The 15,228-nt window shown below is 40.9% G+C and overlaps 1 protein-coding gene across 2 annotated transcripts in view; it reads right to left on the minus strand.

Moving 5' to 3' along the window:
* INTS8 (integrator complex subunit 8) overlaps nt 1–15,228 on the minus strand; it is a 60,068-nt gene that overhangs the window by 9,753 nt on the left and 35,087 nt on the right. For both annotated transcript variants that reach the window (XM_026013783.2, XM_072734297.1), the window contains exons 17-26: nt 13,176–13,360; nt 12,729–12,762; nt 11,577–11,633; nt 11,417–11,478; nt 7,859–7,977; nt 5,964–6,067; nt 5,160–5,210; nt 3,564–3,637; nt 3,420–3,484; nt 3,227–3,270 (exon numbers count right to left, since the gene is read on the minus strand). In XM_026013783.2, coding sequence (XP_025869568.1) covers nt 3,227–3,270; nt 3,420–3,484; nt 3,564–3,637; nt 5,160–5,210; nt 5,964–6,067; nt 7,859–7,977; nt 11,417–11,478; nt 11,577–11,633; nt 12,729–12,762; nt 13,176–13,360 — 795 coding nt within the window. The remainder of the gene's footprint in view (nt 1–3,226; nt 3,271–3,419; nt 3,485–3,563; nt 3,638–5,159; nt 5,211–5,963; nt 6,068–7,858; nt 7,978–11,416; nt 11,479–11,576; nt 11,634–12,728; nt 12,763–13,175; nt 13,361–15,228) is intronic.

A 15,228-nucleotide genomic window follows, 5' to 3' on the forward strand; every position in this document is an offset into this window, starting at 1 on the left:
CCCAAATGTCATTTGACACATTTTTACAGTTAAATTAAGGCTCTGACAAAACAGCCTGAAAAATCAAAATTCATGTTTCAGGAAAGGCTTCATTCTTTTAATGGGAAAAAATAGCTAGTTGCTCAGCAGCGTAATAGCAACAGTGGTTCATTTCTTTCATGATTAGAAAGCGTCACCTTGGCCTATTAATAATCCACAGAATTCAGCCAAGGAGCACTTTGGGAGAACACATTCAGACCTTCGCAGATTACTTTAAAAGTAGTAATCTATACCTTTAGATTAAAAAAGCCAATTAGAACATCTCTAAACAACAAAAACTACTGTTCTGTAGCCTGAAGGGTGGCGGTAGTAGTACTGAGAAATGATCATCAGCAGGAAGGATTGCTGGACGATTCCATTTCAATCTGAGGGAATGTGTGTGGAAAACCGGGTCCTACGGCATAACTAGAGCATTACTTCCAAACAAACAATGTCACCAAGATGACAGGCTACACAAGTCCAAGGAGAAGGCAGAGGTTGGAAATGGCCAGAGACTGGAGAAATAATGGTGTGCTCTGCGTAGGAGCCAAAACCATGAGTGGATGACACCTCCTAGGGAGGATGTAGGGCAACCTGAAAGTAACGGAAGGACTAGCTTTCGGGGAGCCAAGGTTAAGGGGTCGACAGAGGGAGACACCCACACAGAAGAAAAGTAACAGAAGAATTGAATAAAAATGTCAAGGAAACCAAAGGAATAAAGAACTTTAAGAAGTGAGATGTGAACAAAAGGCTAAGGACTGAAGAGCACCCACTGGCTTTGGCCTTCGGTGACGCCAGGAGTCCAGTTACGCCGGATGGAAGAGCTTCAACACACCATGCAGAGAAGAGGAAGAGGAAGTAGAGGCACAGCCGCAGATGAAACCGTGTGTAAGCTGGGGGAGGTTAAGTACAGGAGTGGAGACAACTCATTAAGTGTCGCTGGAGAGAGAGAAAGCCTAAAACCTTGCCTTCATCAAGGAGTAACCCTTCTCACCAAGAGTGCCCTGAGCGGTGAGTGCAGGGACATATTTTAAAGGTGGGAAGGAGGGATTTCAAGCTGGTACTTAATGGCCACAATTCCAAAGACTACAGTTCCCATGTGCACAGGAGCTGCTCAATCTGTCTTCTGGTCTATTCTACACACAGGCAGGAAGCATGGAATAGGGGGAGAGAGGACAGGGGGCTAAACAGAAGGAAAGTCTAAAATAGTCCCTGACCACTGACCGCTGGCCCGGACACAGGAGATGAGGGGCCAGCGAAGGGCGGAGACCATGGTTTGGTTGGTAGTGGCACCAGTTTATATGGTTGCAGGATTTTTTCCAACCGGACTCAGTGGCTCAGGAAAAAAAAAGCACACATTTTTGAAGTGGGATTTTTCCAGGTGAAATGAAGGATGAAAAAAGCAAAGATGCTGTAAATATCAGTCACAGGGTAGTTCTGACAGTAAGCCGTAGACAAGGAGGGGATCCCAAATCTGGCTGGCCATAAGAACTACCTGGGAAACTTAAAATCTGGATTCCAGAACCTCATCTCAGACCAAGCGACAGTATCTGACGCCGTACAGATTGGCATTTGCTGCACTGAAGTGAGTAGGGAAGGAAGGGAAGCTGTGAAGGGGCGGACAGACTGGTGAAAACCTAGTCTTCAACCTGAACACCTCACTGATCCTGAGGAACATGGGAGCCAGGAAGTGAGAGAGGGACAGGTAACTGGCCCAGAGCTCTTACGTGGAACAATTCTGACGACAAGGCACAGCTATGGGTGGGGTGGATAACGCAGGGTCACGGTAACCATGGAACCCGTAAAGCTAGGGGTGTACTGGGTAAACTGACCATGTACATCCTGATGCACGCAGAGGAATAACCAGCAGACTGGTTAGATGAGCTGGTAAGGAGAAGACGTAAGCTTTAAGGACAAAGCATAAACCGATCACAAGGAGAAACGGTTTGGAAGCAGCACTGGGGAAGTGACAGGGTCGTACTGCCTGCCAGCCCTGCACAGGCTGGAAGTGGCAAGGGACTCGCCTCCCAAGTAAAGCTGGCTTTATGTTCTTTTTCTTTCTTTCTTTTTTTTTAAATACTATCGGGCTATAGGGATCCCTGGGGGGCTCAGTGGTTGAGTGTCCGCCTTGGGCCCAGGGTGTGATCTTGGAGTTCTGGGATTGATACCTACATCGGGCTCCCCACAGGGAGCCTGCTTCTCCCTCTGCCTGTGTCTCTGCCTTCTGTGTCTCTCTCATGAATAAAATCATAAATAAATAAATTAATTAATTAAATAAATTAAATAAATAAATAAATAAATAAATAAATAAATAAATAAATAAATATACTATTATCATTTTTCCTCTAAATGATGGTCATACAATTTAGTCCAAGTAGGGAACTTTAAAAGACATACCATAGGGCAAAATTTTGTTAATATGGGTGAAAGAGCAAAGACAAAGTATCTATAGTGATAACGATGCAATGAATGTTAGGCAAGTAAAAATGGGCCAAAAATTTATAATGCTTTGGCTAGTGAGTCAAATTTTCATATAAATAATTCATCTCTTCAATAACTACTGAGCATCTGTTATGCACCAGGCACCATTCTAGGTAGCAATTATGACACAATCAAGTCCCTACTTTGTGGGGAAATAGCCAGTAAGTAAGTATATAGTACATCAAAGGTACGTAAGTATAATGGAGGAAAATTTCAAAAGGGAAATGAGAAGCAGAGAGAGTCTTGGGGGGGAAAAGGGTGGGGAGAGACACTGCAGTTTTATAAGATGACATCTCAGGAGACCTGAGAGAAGAAATGTTTCTGGAAAATTAAATTTCAAAGGCCCCACAGTGGTGAATGCTTTCAGCATATGCAAGGAACAGTAGGGCTAATGGGATAAGAGAAGTTGGCAGGGGAGAAAGTCAGGTAGATGGTTCGAGGTCAAGTCATCTGCAACCCTGTAGGCCATTATGAGGATCTGACGCCACACGAGATGGGAAATCATTTAAAGATTTGGAGCAGAGAAAGGACATGATCTAACATTTTAATACAAAATAAAGTAGGGGTAAAAGCTCTAAGATCAAAACAGGATCTGTTAAAAGTAAACACAGATAACCAAATTCTGGTAGCAACAAGGTACACAAAATCTTTTTTTGTTGGTCCAAATCTTAATAGTTTAATACCAGGGGAAATAGTATATACTGAAGAAAGGCATAAAGTAACTTACTGCAATTTGTCTTTTATCTGTTTCTCCTCTTTTATGATGAAGATCTAAACAAATCAGTTAAGAATAATAAATCTGATTAAATGCCATCACAGAATCTCAATTGTGCCTCAAATATGATTTGTAAAGTACACAGTATTTTTTTAATTTACAGAAATGAACTGTTCTAATAGCCCATGTATTGATGAAAGGATACAAGTCAAGTATTCCAAAATGGTGACATCCCATATGTAGTCATAGTAGGAGTCCATAGCATCGTGACTGAAAAACAGAATTTAGTTACTTCCTCTTTCTTAAGCAGAAAATTTCAACTTCATTTTATTTTAAAAATCATTCATACCTGTTTTGTTCCTGCAATGATTTAAAGGCTGTCTTGTAGTCAATCTCTCTGAGGAACTGACATAAAATTGCCACCTACATAAATAAAGATTTGAAAAATGGTTTCATGTAACCAGTATCAACAATGATTCCTGCTTTGGATAGAGTAAATTTATTTTATTCAATATTGTTTAGAAATCTCTACACTCAATGTGGGGTTCAAACTCACAACCCTACGATCAAGAGCTGTGTGCTGCTCCAACTGAGCCAGCCAGGTACCCCCAGCAGGGGTAATTTTTAATGATTCGTACATCATCACGATCCTGTGCTCCCTGCTCAGTGGGGAGCTCGCTTCTCCCTCTCCCTCGTCCCCTGCTTGTGAGCATTCACTCTCTTGAGCTTTCTCTCTCCCTCTCTCGTACTCCCTCTCAAATAAAAATCTTAAAAAAGAAAAATCTGCCTAATGTTGTTAATCAATGACCTAAATCATAAATTTTTACCAGCTTTATTTGAGAAACTGGCAAAAAGCCAGCTCAGAAAACTAAAAGGAATGGAAAACTGCCAAACAAAAGTATTATGTAATGACTTTCAAGGATGTAGAGAGCATGCAATTAGAGCCGTCACAGCTAATTCACTCCTCCGCCCCCTCAAGGCTCTGGCAACCACCGATCTACATTCTGACTATAGATTCGCCTACTCTGGACATTTCACATGAATGAAATCCTACTACAAAGCCATGTCAATGCGGTTTTTATTCAACATAAACACTTCTAAGATCCATCCCTGATATAGCATGTATCAGCCCTTCATTCACTTTTATGGCAAAATAATATTCTACTGTAGGATCTACCAAATTTTACTGATCCATTCATCAACTGATGGACATCTGGGTTGTTTCTACTTTTTGGCTCTTATGAATAATGCTACTGTGAACATTCATGTACAAATCTTCCTATGGACAGGTTTTTAATTTTCTTGGTTACAAACCTAGGAATTAAACTGCTAGGTCACATGGTAATTTTAAGCATACATTTTGAAGAAGTGCCAAACTGTTTTCCAAAGAGGTTGCCCCATTTTAGATCACTACCAACAGTGAGTGTATGAGGGTTACAATTTCTCCACACCTTCACCAACAGTAGCTACTGTCTGTCTTTCAATTACAGTCATCCTAGTCAATATGAAGGGTAACTCACTGTGGTATTGATTTGTGTTTCCCTAGTGACTGATGTACATATCCACTCTTAAATATTTAAAAAAAAAAAAAAAAAAAAAAAAGGATGCCAGGGTGACTCAGTGGTTGAGTATCTGCCTTTAGCTCAAGGCGTGATCCGGGGTCCTGGGATCAAGTCTCTGCCTGCTTCTCCCTCTGCCTAATGTCTCTGCCTCTCTCTCTGTGTCTCTCATGAATAAATGAAATATTAAAAAATATATGTATATAAAATACACACACACACACACACACACTTGAAAACACTTCCATTTAGAAGATTCAATGACCAATGTTTTCTAATTCATACTTTCATTTTAGTTAAAATTTACTAAAAAATTTTTAAAGAATATGCCAAATTCTTAACCAAAACTATACATATGAAAATAAACCAACATAATATAAACTAACCTGTGTGTGGCAATTCAGCAAAGAACAACATTTTATCATTCGTTTTATTACCTACAAAAACAAATTGATTATTTTCAAAAACTAGTTAACATCAACTGTAACCAATTTACCATTACCACTCTGATGTGGAATGTCAACAGTGGTGAAAACTACGTGGGAATGGTAGGTATGTAAGAACTCTTATTTTTTGCTTAATTTTGCTGTGATTCTAAAAGTGCTCTAAAAATTATAATTTTTCATTAAAAATAGCTGGTTACTAAAAAATTTAAGGAATTATTTCAAAAGCCATTTATTATTAAGTATTGAAAAATACCATTTAGAAGTTGATACCGGTGGCCTAAACCAGAGGAAAGAGAAATACGTACAGAAAGAAAATGAAATAAATTTGAGATTTACAAGATAGAATCAATTATGTCTTGAAGACTAATAGGATTTTGGTAAGAGCATTAGCGAATAGAGGAGACTCAGGATTTGGGCTTGGTCAACTCAAATGGCTGACTGAACAAAAGGTGTGTGGTGTTTTGGAGTTTTGTCATCGTTATTTTATGGAAAAAGGTCAGCAGGAGGGAGACTATAAGGTAAGATGCTGAAATCAGTTTTGGACAGGTTGAGTTTTCAGGTGTTCTAGGAAATCAAAGCAGCAATGATCTATATAGGCCCTGAAAATATGGAGAGGAACTGGGTCCAGAGCATTCAATTTAGGAGTTACCATCATATACGTGGAAACAAACTCACCCTGAAAGGGGTCCAGGAAAATGAAAGCATTCAGGTAGACAAGAAAGAGAGCCCACAGAAACAACTCACCTGGTCTGTATACACGTCAGGGGGCACGGCTTTATTGAAGAAATCAGAACACACAGCTCCTGCCTGCAGGTAATAGTGAAGAGCTGCCGAATACTGATTTGTTGCTGAAGTAGAAAAATGGAAATGCAGAATTACCTATTAGACACACCAGGTGAAAAAACAGACAAGGCCTCTTTTGTGAAGAGTTGGGTATTATACTTCATGAGTTGAAAAAAGCAGACTCAAAAACAAAACAAAACAAAACCAGACTCAAACCACAAGGCTACAGATAACACTCAACGAGGACAACACAGAAAAATCGCATCTTTAAAAACTATTTTAAGGAAGCAATAGGATATGCTCCTTGCTTTCTAACGGATTAGCCAAAAATTTAGCTCACAGAAATTAAGTATTGGAGGTATCTGTTTCCCAAACACCCACTAGGAACATGCCTAATTTGCTGAGGTAGTTTATCATCAGTAAATCTATTTTGAATATAGGTATTAAGATCTTGAGAATAAGTTATTTGGGGGGTTAGGGTGAAAATGAACATTAAAACTGGTATTTAGGGGGATCCCTGGGTGGCTCATGGTTTAGCAGCGCCTTCAGCCCAGGGCGTGATCTTGGAGACCCAGGATCGAGTCCCACGTCGGGCTCCTTGCATGGAGCCTGCTTCTTCCTCTGCCTGTGTCTCTGCCTCTCTGTCTCTCATGAATAAATAAATAAAATATTAAAAAAAAAAACTAGTAATTATTGGGACGCCTAGATGGCTCAGTGGTTGGGTATCAGCCTTCAGCTCAGGGCATGATCCTGCGGTCCTGGGATCAAGTCCCACGTCAGGCTCCCTGCATGGAGCCTGCTTCTCCCTCTGCAGAGACACAGGCAGAGGGGGAAGCAGACTCCTCCTGACAGTTACGCATCTGCCTTTAGCCCAGGGCCTGATGCCAATGTCCTGGGATTGAGTCCCACATCTGGCTCCCTGCAAGGAGCCTGCTTCTCCCTCTGCCTGTGTCTCTGCGCCTCTCTCTCTGTGTCGCTCATGAATAAATAAAATCTTTACAAAAAAAAAAGTGTCTAAACAGATTTTAAAATAGCATATTTAGACTAGAACATTTTAAAATAGCAATTTTACAGGGTCGCCCCTGGATGGCTCAGTCAACTAAGCATCCGACTCCTGGTTTCAGCTCAGGTTGTAATAATTTATTTTTTTTTTAATTTTTTTTTTAATTTTTTTTTTTTTTTAATTTATGATAGTCACAGAGAAAGAGAGAGAGAGGCAGAGACACAGGCAGAGGGAGAAGCAGGCTCCATGCACCGGGAGCCCGACGTGGGATTCGATCCCGGGTCTCCAGGATCGCGCCCTGGGCCAAAGGCAGGCGCCAAACCGCTGCGCCACCCAGGGATCCCAGTAATAATTTATTTTTTAAAGTAGCGATTTTACAAACTAAACTTTAACTTCTTTCCCTAGGAATGTTTTAACCGACTTAGTAGATGAACATTCACTTTTTCAAAAGAAAAAAAGAGTTAACATAAAAATTTAAAGCATCTGAACCAAAGGCTCAACATGGAAAAATGAATATATAATGAGTATATCTAGAAGAAGAATTAGAGGTCAAAAAAAGACTTAAAGTAGTGGGGAGGGACACCTGGGTGGCTCAGTGGTCGAGCACCTGCCTCCAGCCCAGGGCGTGATCCTGGAGTCCCAGGATCGAGTCCCGTATCGGGCTCCCTGACTGGAGCCTGCTTCTCCCTCTGCCTGTGTCTCTGCCTCTCTCTCTATGTCCCTCATGAATAAATAAATAAATTCTTTAAAACAAAATAAAATATTGAGGAAAAATGTGTAATAAATTTATTTTTTGCTTCTAAAAATGCTACAAAAAAGAACAAACCACAAAGCAACCATACATCTCACTTACCAAAATAAATGTCTGCCTGAATAATTAACCAGGAATGGTTGTTTGGATTTATACTGAGGGCATATCGAACCAGCTCCTTCACTGTGATTGCCACAGCTTCAAAGTCCACTGACTGGAGGCTTCAAAGGAAAAACAAAAAACAAAAAACCCACAATGAACATTAATCTCTCTCTTTCAACTTCAAATTCCATACATATTTATTAAAAACAAAAAGATTTAGCCAAAATTTAGGTGACCAAAATACAATGCTACATATTCCTGAGAGTAGACCCATTAAAACCAACACAGCTAAGTGTAGGAGGGCCCAGGCCAGCTGCTCTGGGCCGGGTTAAACCTGCAGCCCTCTGATGCAGAGAGCCCTCTGCAGCCCTCTGTGAGCCTACCTGCCAGCCCCAGCCCTGCTGCCCCCCTGCTGCCCCCCGGAGGCAGTCGGGCACAGCCGGAGAGAACACCGGCTCCGGGTCAGACCCCCGGGAGGCTCAGGTCCTAGCTCTAGCATTACAAGGTGAAGCTGGATAAAGTGCTTCCTGCCGGGAGGGGTCAGATCCGGCCATAATCTGCCAGCCTCCCCGGGACAGCAGGAAAGCTGCGGTACTGTCTGCTAGATTATATTACATTTACAGCTAAATGACTGAAACTCCTTTGTGATATTTTATAGAAATCTATAAAATGTTGGGTCGCCCGGAGGGCTCAGCGGTTGAGCGTTTGCCTTGGACCCAGGGTGTGACCCCGGGGTCCCAGGATCGCATCCCGCGTCGGGCTCCCTGCATGGAGCCTGCTTCTCCCTCTGCCTGGGTCTCTGCCTCTCTCTCTGTGTCTCTCATGAATGAATATACAAAATCTTTTAAAAAATTAAATTTAAATTAAAAAAAAAACTTTGGGAAAAAAAAACAACTTCGTAGAACCTGCTGAGTATGTGAATATAGGAGTGAAGAGGAGCAGGGAGGTAGACATCTCGGCACAGTGGCTCTAGTCTGGGGCAGAGGCAGAGGAAGTCCTCGACCATTAATAGGAATGGGGAATTTGGGGGGCCACCTGGGTGGCTCAGCAGTTGAGCCTCTGCCTTTGGCCCAGGTCGTGACCCCGGGGTCTCAGGATGGAGTCCCACATCAGGCTACCTGCATGGAGCCTGCTTCTCCCTCTGCCTGTCTCCACCTGTCTCCTGCATCTCTCACGATTAATAAATAAAATTTTTAATTTATTAAAAAAAGAGAAATTTATAAAATGTTACCAAGAATTCTACCTACATATCAAATAACTGATCTTAAAATAGCCATACTTAATTCATGCCATTCTCACACTATTCTTGGGAGTCAATAAAGACTCCTGCTCAGGAGAAGTTTTTTTTTCTGGTCATTTGGTCACATTTTATTTTCTCTAGGTCAATTTACATAAAAGTATCATGAAGATAATAGTTATTAAGCCTATTATGTGCCAGTTCTTATTCTAAACACCTAGTTTAGAAAATGTATTAATTTATTTAATCCTCACAAATCTGAGGTAGGTACTATTCCTACATCCACTTAATAAATGAGAAAATGGACTAAGAAAGCAACTTATCCAAAGTTATATACCAGGTAAGTGAAGAAGAGTCTTTGAGACTCAAACCCTATCAATCTAGCTCAAAGCCTCTATGGTAAACTATTTTTTTGCCTCATTTATAAACATACACTGAAAATCAATCATTAGGTTACATTTTTTTAAGAGACTTTTTTATTTTAAAGATTTATTTATTCATGAGAGATATAGAGAGAGGCAGACACACAGGCAGAGGGAGAAGCAGGCTCCCTGCCGGGAGCCCGATGCGGAACTCGATCCCAGATTCCGTGATCACAGCCTGAGCCGAAGGCAGGTGCCCATCTGCTAAGCCACCCAGGTATCCCTGAGGTTACAATCTTAATTTAGGATAAGGAAGCAACTTCACAGAGTTCCTACCAATCACCAGTTAAAAAAGCAGAAGGATCTCTATCTGATTTTTGGACTGCTATCTAGTATACTAAATTTTACACAAGGTACCTCTGGGTGGCTCAGTCAGTTAAGGGCCCAACTCTTGATTTTGGCTGGGGTCATGACCTCAGAGTTCTGAGATCGAGCCCCATGTCAGGTGCCTGCTTAAGATTCTCTCTCCCAGGACACCTGGGATCTCAATGGCTGAGTGCCTTCAGCTCGGGGTGATCCCAGGGTCCTGTGATCGAGTCCCTCTGCCTATGTCTCTGCCTTCAGTGTTTCTCTCATGAATAAATAAATAAAATCTTGGGACACCTGGGTGGCTCAGCGGTTGAGCATCTGCCTTCAACTCAGAACATGATCCCAGAGTTCTGCGATCTAGTCCCACAACGGGCTCCTGCATGGAGCCTGCTTCTCCCTCTGCCTGTCTCTCTGCCTCCCTCTGTGTCTCTCATGAATAAATAAATAAATTTTTAATAAATAAATAAATAAATAAAATCTTAAAAAAAAAAATCTCTCTCCCCCTCCTACAGTCCCTCCCTCCCCCACCTGGTTCCTGTGTATGTGTAAGAAAATTAAAAAAAAATTTTTTTTACATAAAAATCTACACTTAAGAGATGCCTGTGGCTGGCTCAGTCAGTAAAGCATGTGACTTGCTCTTGGGGTTGTAAATTCAAGCCCCATGATGGGTATAGAAATTACTTAAAAATCTTGAAAACAATCTACAGTTACAATGTTATGTAATAGGCACATTTGCTTCTTGATGCATAGTGATCCTTTGGGAAACAAGCCTCAGTGAGCACAGCAGAGGGTCACTCACCCACCTTTGATCCTCCAAGCCTCTACATGAGATGCACAACAACTTCCAATCTCCAAGCTTGGGATGAAAGCAAAGTACTCTCAATCTACAGACTGCTTATCTACCTACTAAAATCTTTTCTTCTTCAAGTATGCCACAAAGAACAATAAAATAAGGCCTAGTCCTGCCTTTTAGGCACAAAGTGGGGGGAAAAAAAAGGGCAGCCTGGAGAGAAGAAAAAGTAACTTCTGTGAGGAAAGAAATGGGACTTCTGAATGAGAAGCTGCTATGTGTAGGAAGAGAAATGTGTAAATAGTTTCTTCTAGAAAAAGAACATTTTCTTCTCCCTCTCCAAAATTCCATCATCTTCTTACAATTCTCAGGAGATGAAAGAGAGAACATTTCTTAACGTATCCAAGAACTTAGTAACTAAAAAGGGTTTGGGAGCCTCTGACAATCACAGCATTAGAACGGACCCACAAAGAATTATTAAAAAATCATTTTCAAAAAGATACTTGTAAAAGATGTAAAATGCTGGAAACCTAACAGGAAATTTTTTTGACCTTGATTTTCTAATTCTACCCATTTACAAAATATCAGGATCACTTAGGGATCTTTTTCGACCAAAGGCTGGTATACCTTAGCTCTTAGAGTCACACCATATTCATTTTTAGGAAAATAATGGCTGCAAAAGACAAACTAACTTGGCTGTAGAATCCTTATAGACTTTAGCCTTTTAGTCAAATTATTCGAGGTTATCTGTATCAGGATGGTTTCTAAATACATAAATAATAAGTTATAATACATCTTACTTGGGGATGGAGGATGGCCAAATAGAAATGTGCTCAGCTGTAATATCATTCACAATGTCCTCCTTTAAAAAAAAAAAAAAAAAAAAAAAAAAAATTAAAGTGTGATTTTAACAGGAAATTTCTTTCAAAGATTTTTTTAATAAAATTATAAAATACTGACCCGAACATTGTGAAGTTTCACAAATAGTGACAAAATAATAGTCAAAACCAATGGTTCCTACAATAAAGAAAATACAGAATCCTTAAATATTATAAGTATTTAATATTCCTATCAACCTCAGGGATACCAAGTATTTTCTCTCTAAAGATTCTTTGACTTTAGAAATGTACCATATTCTTTAGTTTAAAGCATACACACTACAGGTCAAGTTTATTTTTAATCTCATGAAAGAAACCATAGTATATAATTTACACAAAAATTACCCTACTTAGGGGAGCTTGGGGGCTTGGTTGGTTGAATGTCTGACTCTTGGTTCTGGCTCAGGTCATGATCTCAGGGGTGTGAGATCAAGCCCCGAGTTGGGCTCTGCTCTCAGCATGGAGGGAGCTTGAGATTCTCTGCCCCTCCCCCAATCACGTGTGTGTGTGTGTGTGTGTGTGTGTGTGTGTGTGTCACGCACACACACAGTTTCTCTCTAAAATAAATAAATCTTAAGAGACAAATTACCATATTTAGGTGACTGGTTTATGGTGCTCAAGTCTCTTCAGATGACTTTTTGAATTGAGTAAATCTCTTTTCCAATTAGTATTTCCAGCTATCTCTAAAAAACGTTTTTTTTCCTTACTCAACATTTAAAGGATGGAATCTAGGTTATGTTCAGTAAATACATGTAACATTAATCCTAGCAAAAATTAAAGCTAGGCTTCACACATCCAGCCCTATTAGGAAGACTGCTTTAGGGACGCCTGGGTGGCTCAGCAGTTTAGCGCCTGCCTTCAGCTCAGCGCGTGATCCTGGAGTCCTGGGATCGAGTCCCACATCGGGCTCCCTGCAGGGAGCCTGCTTCTCCTCTGCCTGTGTCTCTGCCTCTCTCTGTCTCTCTCATGAATAAAAACATAAAATCTTACAAAGGGGGGGGGGGAGATTGCTTTAAAATTTAAAAAATACCTGTTCTATTCACTAAAACATGTAAAGGTAAATGCACAATAAACCTCTCCATTCAGACCATCTCAACTTCAGGAATGATCACTGAAGATAATAAGCACACTATACAGAGCACTTAAATAACCAGCATTTAAACACTCAATATTTTTCAGTCCTATTTCATGAAAATCAGTAGTAATAATTAGATCAACTTTTAGTAAGACTTACCCGTAATTTTTTGATAAAGGAAAGTAGTTCGCTCCTACAAAAAACACAAATTTTGTATACACATTTACTATCATAAATTAGAAAGTAAATTATAGATGTAAGTTTATTCCTAACTCTCCAATTCTGCATGTATGAAAGAGCATAATGTTCTATTGTTAAACAAACCTAATAAAACAATTTCTGTTTTAATCACATGTGACTTCTTCAACACTATGCAGTCACAGGCATCACTGATTCTGATTTCCAGAAGATACTAAATGACTAACAATCTCTTAAAAATAACATTTATAAACAAAAGACATTTCCAAAGGTGGCCATGTCAGTCCAGAGATCAGCACCAGAGAACTAACACTGTCCATCTTTATGATATACAAGGATAAAGGCAGATGCTCTTCAAACAGTACAAATAGAATAATAAACTCAAAAAATAAACTGACAGAAACATACCGATACATTATACCTAATGTAGATTCCCTCTGCTTTATTAAACTAACTCTGCCATCATTTCCTCGTTTGTGTTGACTGGACACACTACAGATCTGAACAACAACTTCCCAAAGGTCTTTAGCAGTCCGTCTACTTTCTTTAGGGCCAGGAAGTTCTTTGCATGTAGCTGCTAAAAGCTGTCCAAGCTATAACACGAAAAACAGAAAATATACAAAAAAATAATTTGTGACATCATACATCTAAGTTCTATTATTAAGGCACACTTAAAGAAGGATAACTACCCAAATATACCCCAGTTATTTTACATTGTGCCTTCTATCCAACCTCTGAGGAATGTTAGAGCTCACTGTCTACTGACGGATCAGAAATCTGAATGGGGAAGAGAATGCTCTGGTTCTGCTGCATTATAAGGCTCATTTTTTCTACACAATTAATGAGGACAAAAACAAGTAGAGTCTAATTACAAAACTGAGACAAAGCAGAGAGGTACATGATTTATTAAGAGTGTGTGTGTGGAGGGGTACCAAGCTGGTAAATAGTATGATCCTACTTAAAGAGGTAGGGGCTGTGTGTGTGTGTGTGTGTGTGTCTATGTGTGTGATGGAACAATATATACAATGTTAACTGTGGTAAAAGCCCAGAGGTGCAATTAAAATAGTGCTTTAGGGGATCCCCGGGTGGCTCAGTGGCTGAACATCTGCCTTCAGCCCAGGGTGTGACCCCGGGGTCCTGGGATGGAGTCCCACATCAAGATCCCCGCAGGGGGTAAGATCTAGAACAACCTTTCTCTAAGAAAAAGCCACTGGGGCTACTGCAGCTGTGAGGAAGCAGCAAAAAGGAAGGACAGACTACTGAAGCTGAACGATCTGATAGAGGCAGCCTTAGAGACCAAAAATGCAGGAAGAATCCATAAAGAGTGCAATGGCTGAAAGCAAAAGTCAGAGAAAATATAGGCTCAAAAGGTAGAGGGGGGAAAAAAACAGACACAAGTCAAGTTGAACACTTCCTACATTCCCTCTGTAATTTCCCAAAAAGAGGGCCCCTCTATCCTTCGTCCTTATTAAATCTTACACATCATTCATTGCTCTTGTAGAGAGTGAAGTGGCAAAGATCATTTCAAGTCCATCAGGAAAACCAGATGCCCAACTGAACCTAGAAAATAGGATGGGGTCCCCACTGCTGACGGCAGCTTTTAAGGAGGTGGTCATACTATGACAAGATGAAAACTGATACTTTTCCCAATCTTTTTATAATAAAAAATGTCACACGGAAAATCTGAATAGTCCCCTGACACCTGCAGACCGGACTCACCGTTGCTGCTCTGCACACACTTCGGAGCCTACGAGTACTGTTTGCCGGCTGCTAAGCTGCAGACACCACACCTCGTCCCTAAGACCCTTGGGATGTATCTCCGGGGACGGTAACACTCACCTTCATAGCCACAACTGCATGATCACACCTAAGGTAATTCAGAACGCCGGTGCCTCCTAAGGCAGTAGAAATGATGTAAAAACCCTAGGTGTGGGCGCCTGGGTGGCTCAGGGGGTTAAGCTTCCGACTCTTGATTCCTCCTCAGGTCATATCAGGGTCATGAGATTGAGCCCTGCGTTGTGGAGCCTGCTTAGGATCCACTTTCTCCCTCCCTCTCTGGCTCTCCCCACCCCCCGCACCACTGGCACTCTTTCTCTAACAACAACAACAACAAAACCCTAGGTGTGCTCTGTGAATGGACATCAAGGAGTCCACAGTCTGAAGAACATTTCACCCTATTCGTCTACTGAACACAAGTTCGCTTAGCCAGGGCCACCGTATATGCAGCTACTGACTGCAGTGCAGGGCTACTGTAGCTCCTTATCTCAATTCATTTGCCGTTGTCAACAATCACATGCTTAGTTGAAGGTCACTTACGTTAATTTACTTGAAAGTAAGAATTTTGAGAAGTCTTAGGCCCCAGGGGCACCTGGCTGGCTCAGTCAGAACACGTGACTCTTGATCTTGGCGTGGTGAGTTCAAGCCCAACACTGGGTACCAAGATTACTTAAATAAGTAAACT

Source organism: Vulpes vulpes, chromosome 13 (assembly GCF_048418805.1).
Source record: "Vulpes vulpes isolate BD-2025 chromosome 13, VulVul3, whole genome shotgun sequence".
Classification (NCBI taxonomy): domain Eukaryota; kingdom Metazoa; phylum Chordata; class Mammalia; order Carnivora; family Canidae; genus Vulpes; species Vulpes vulpes.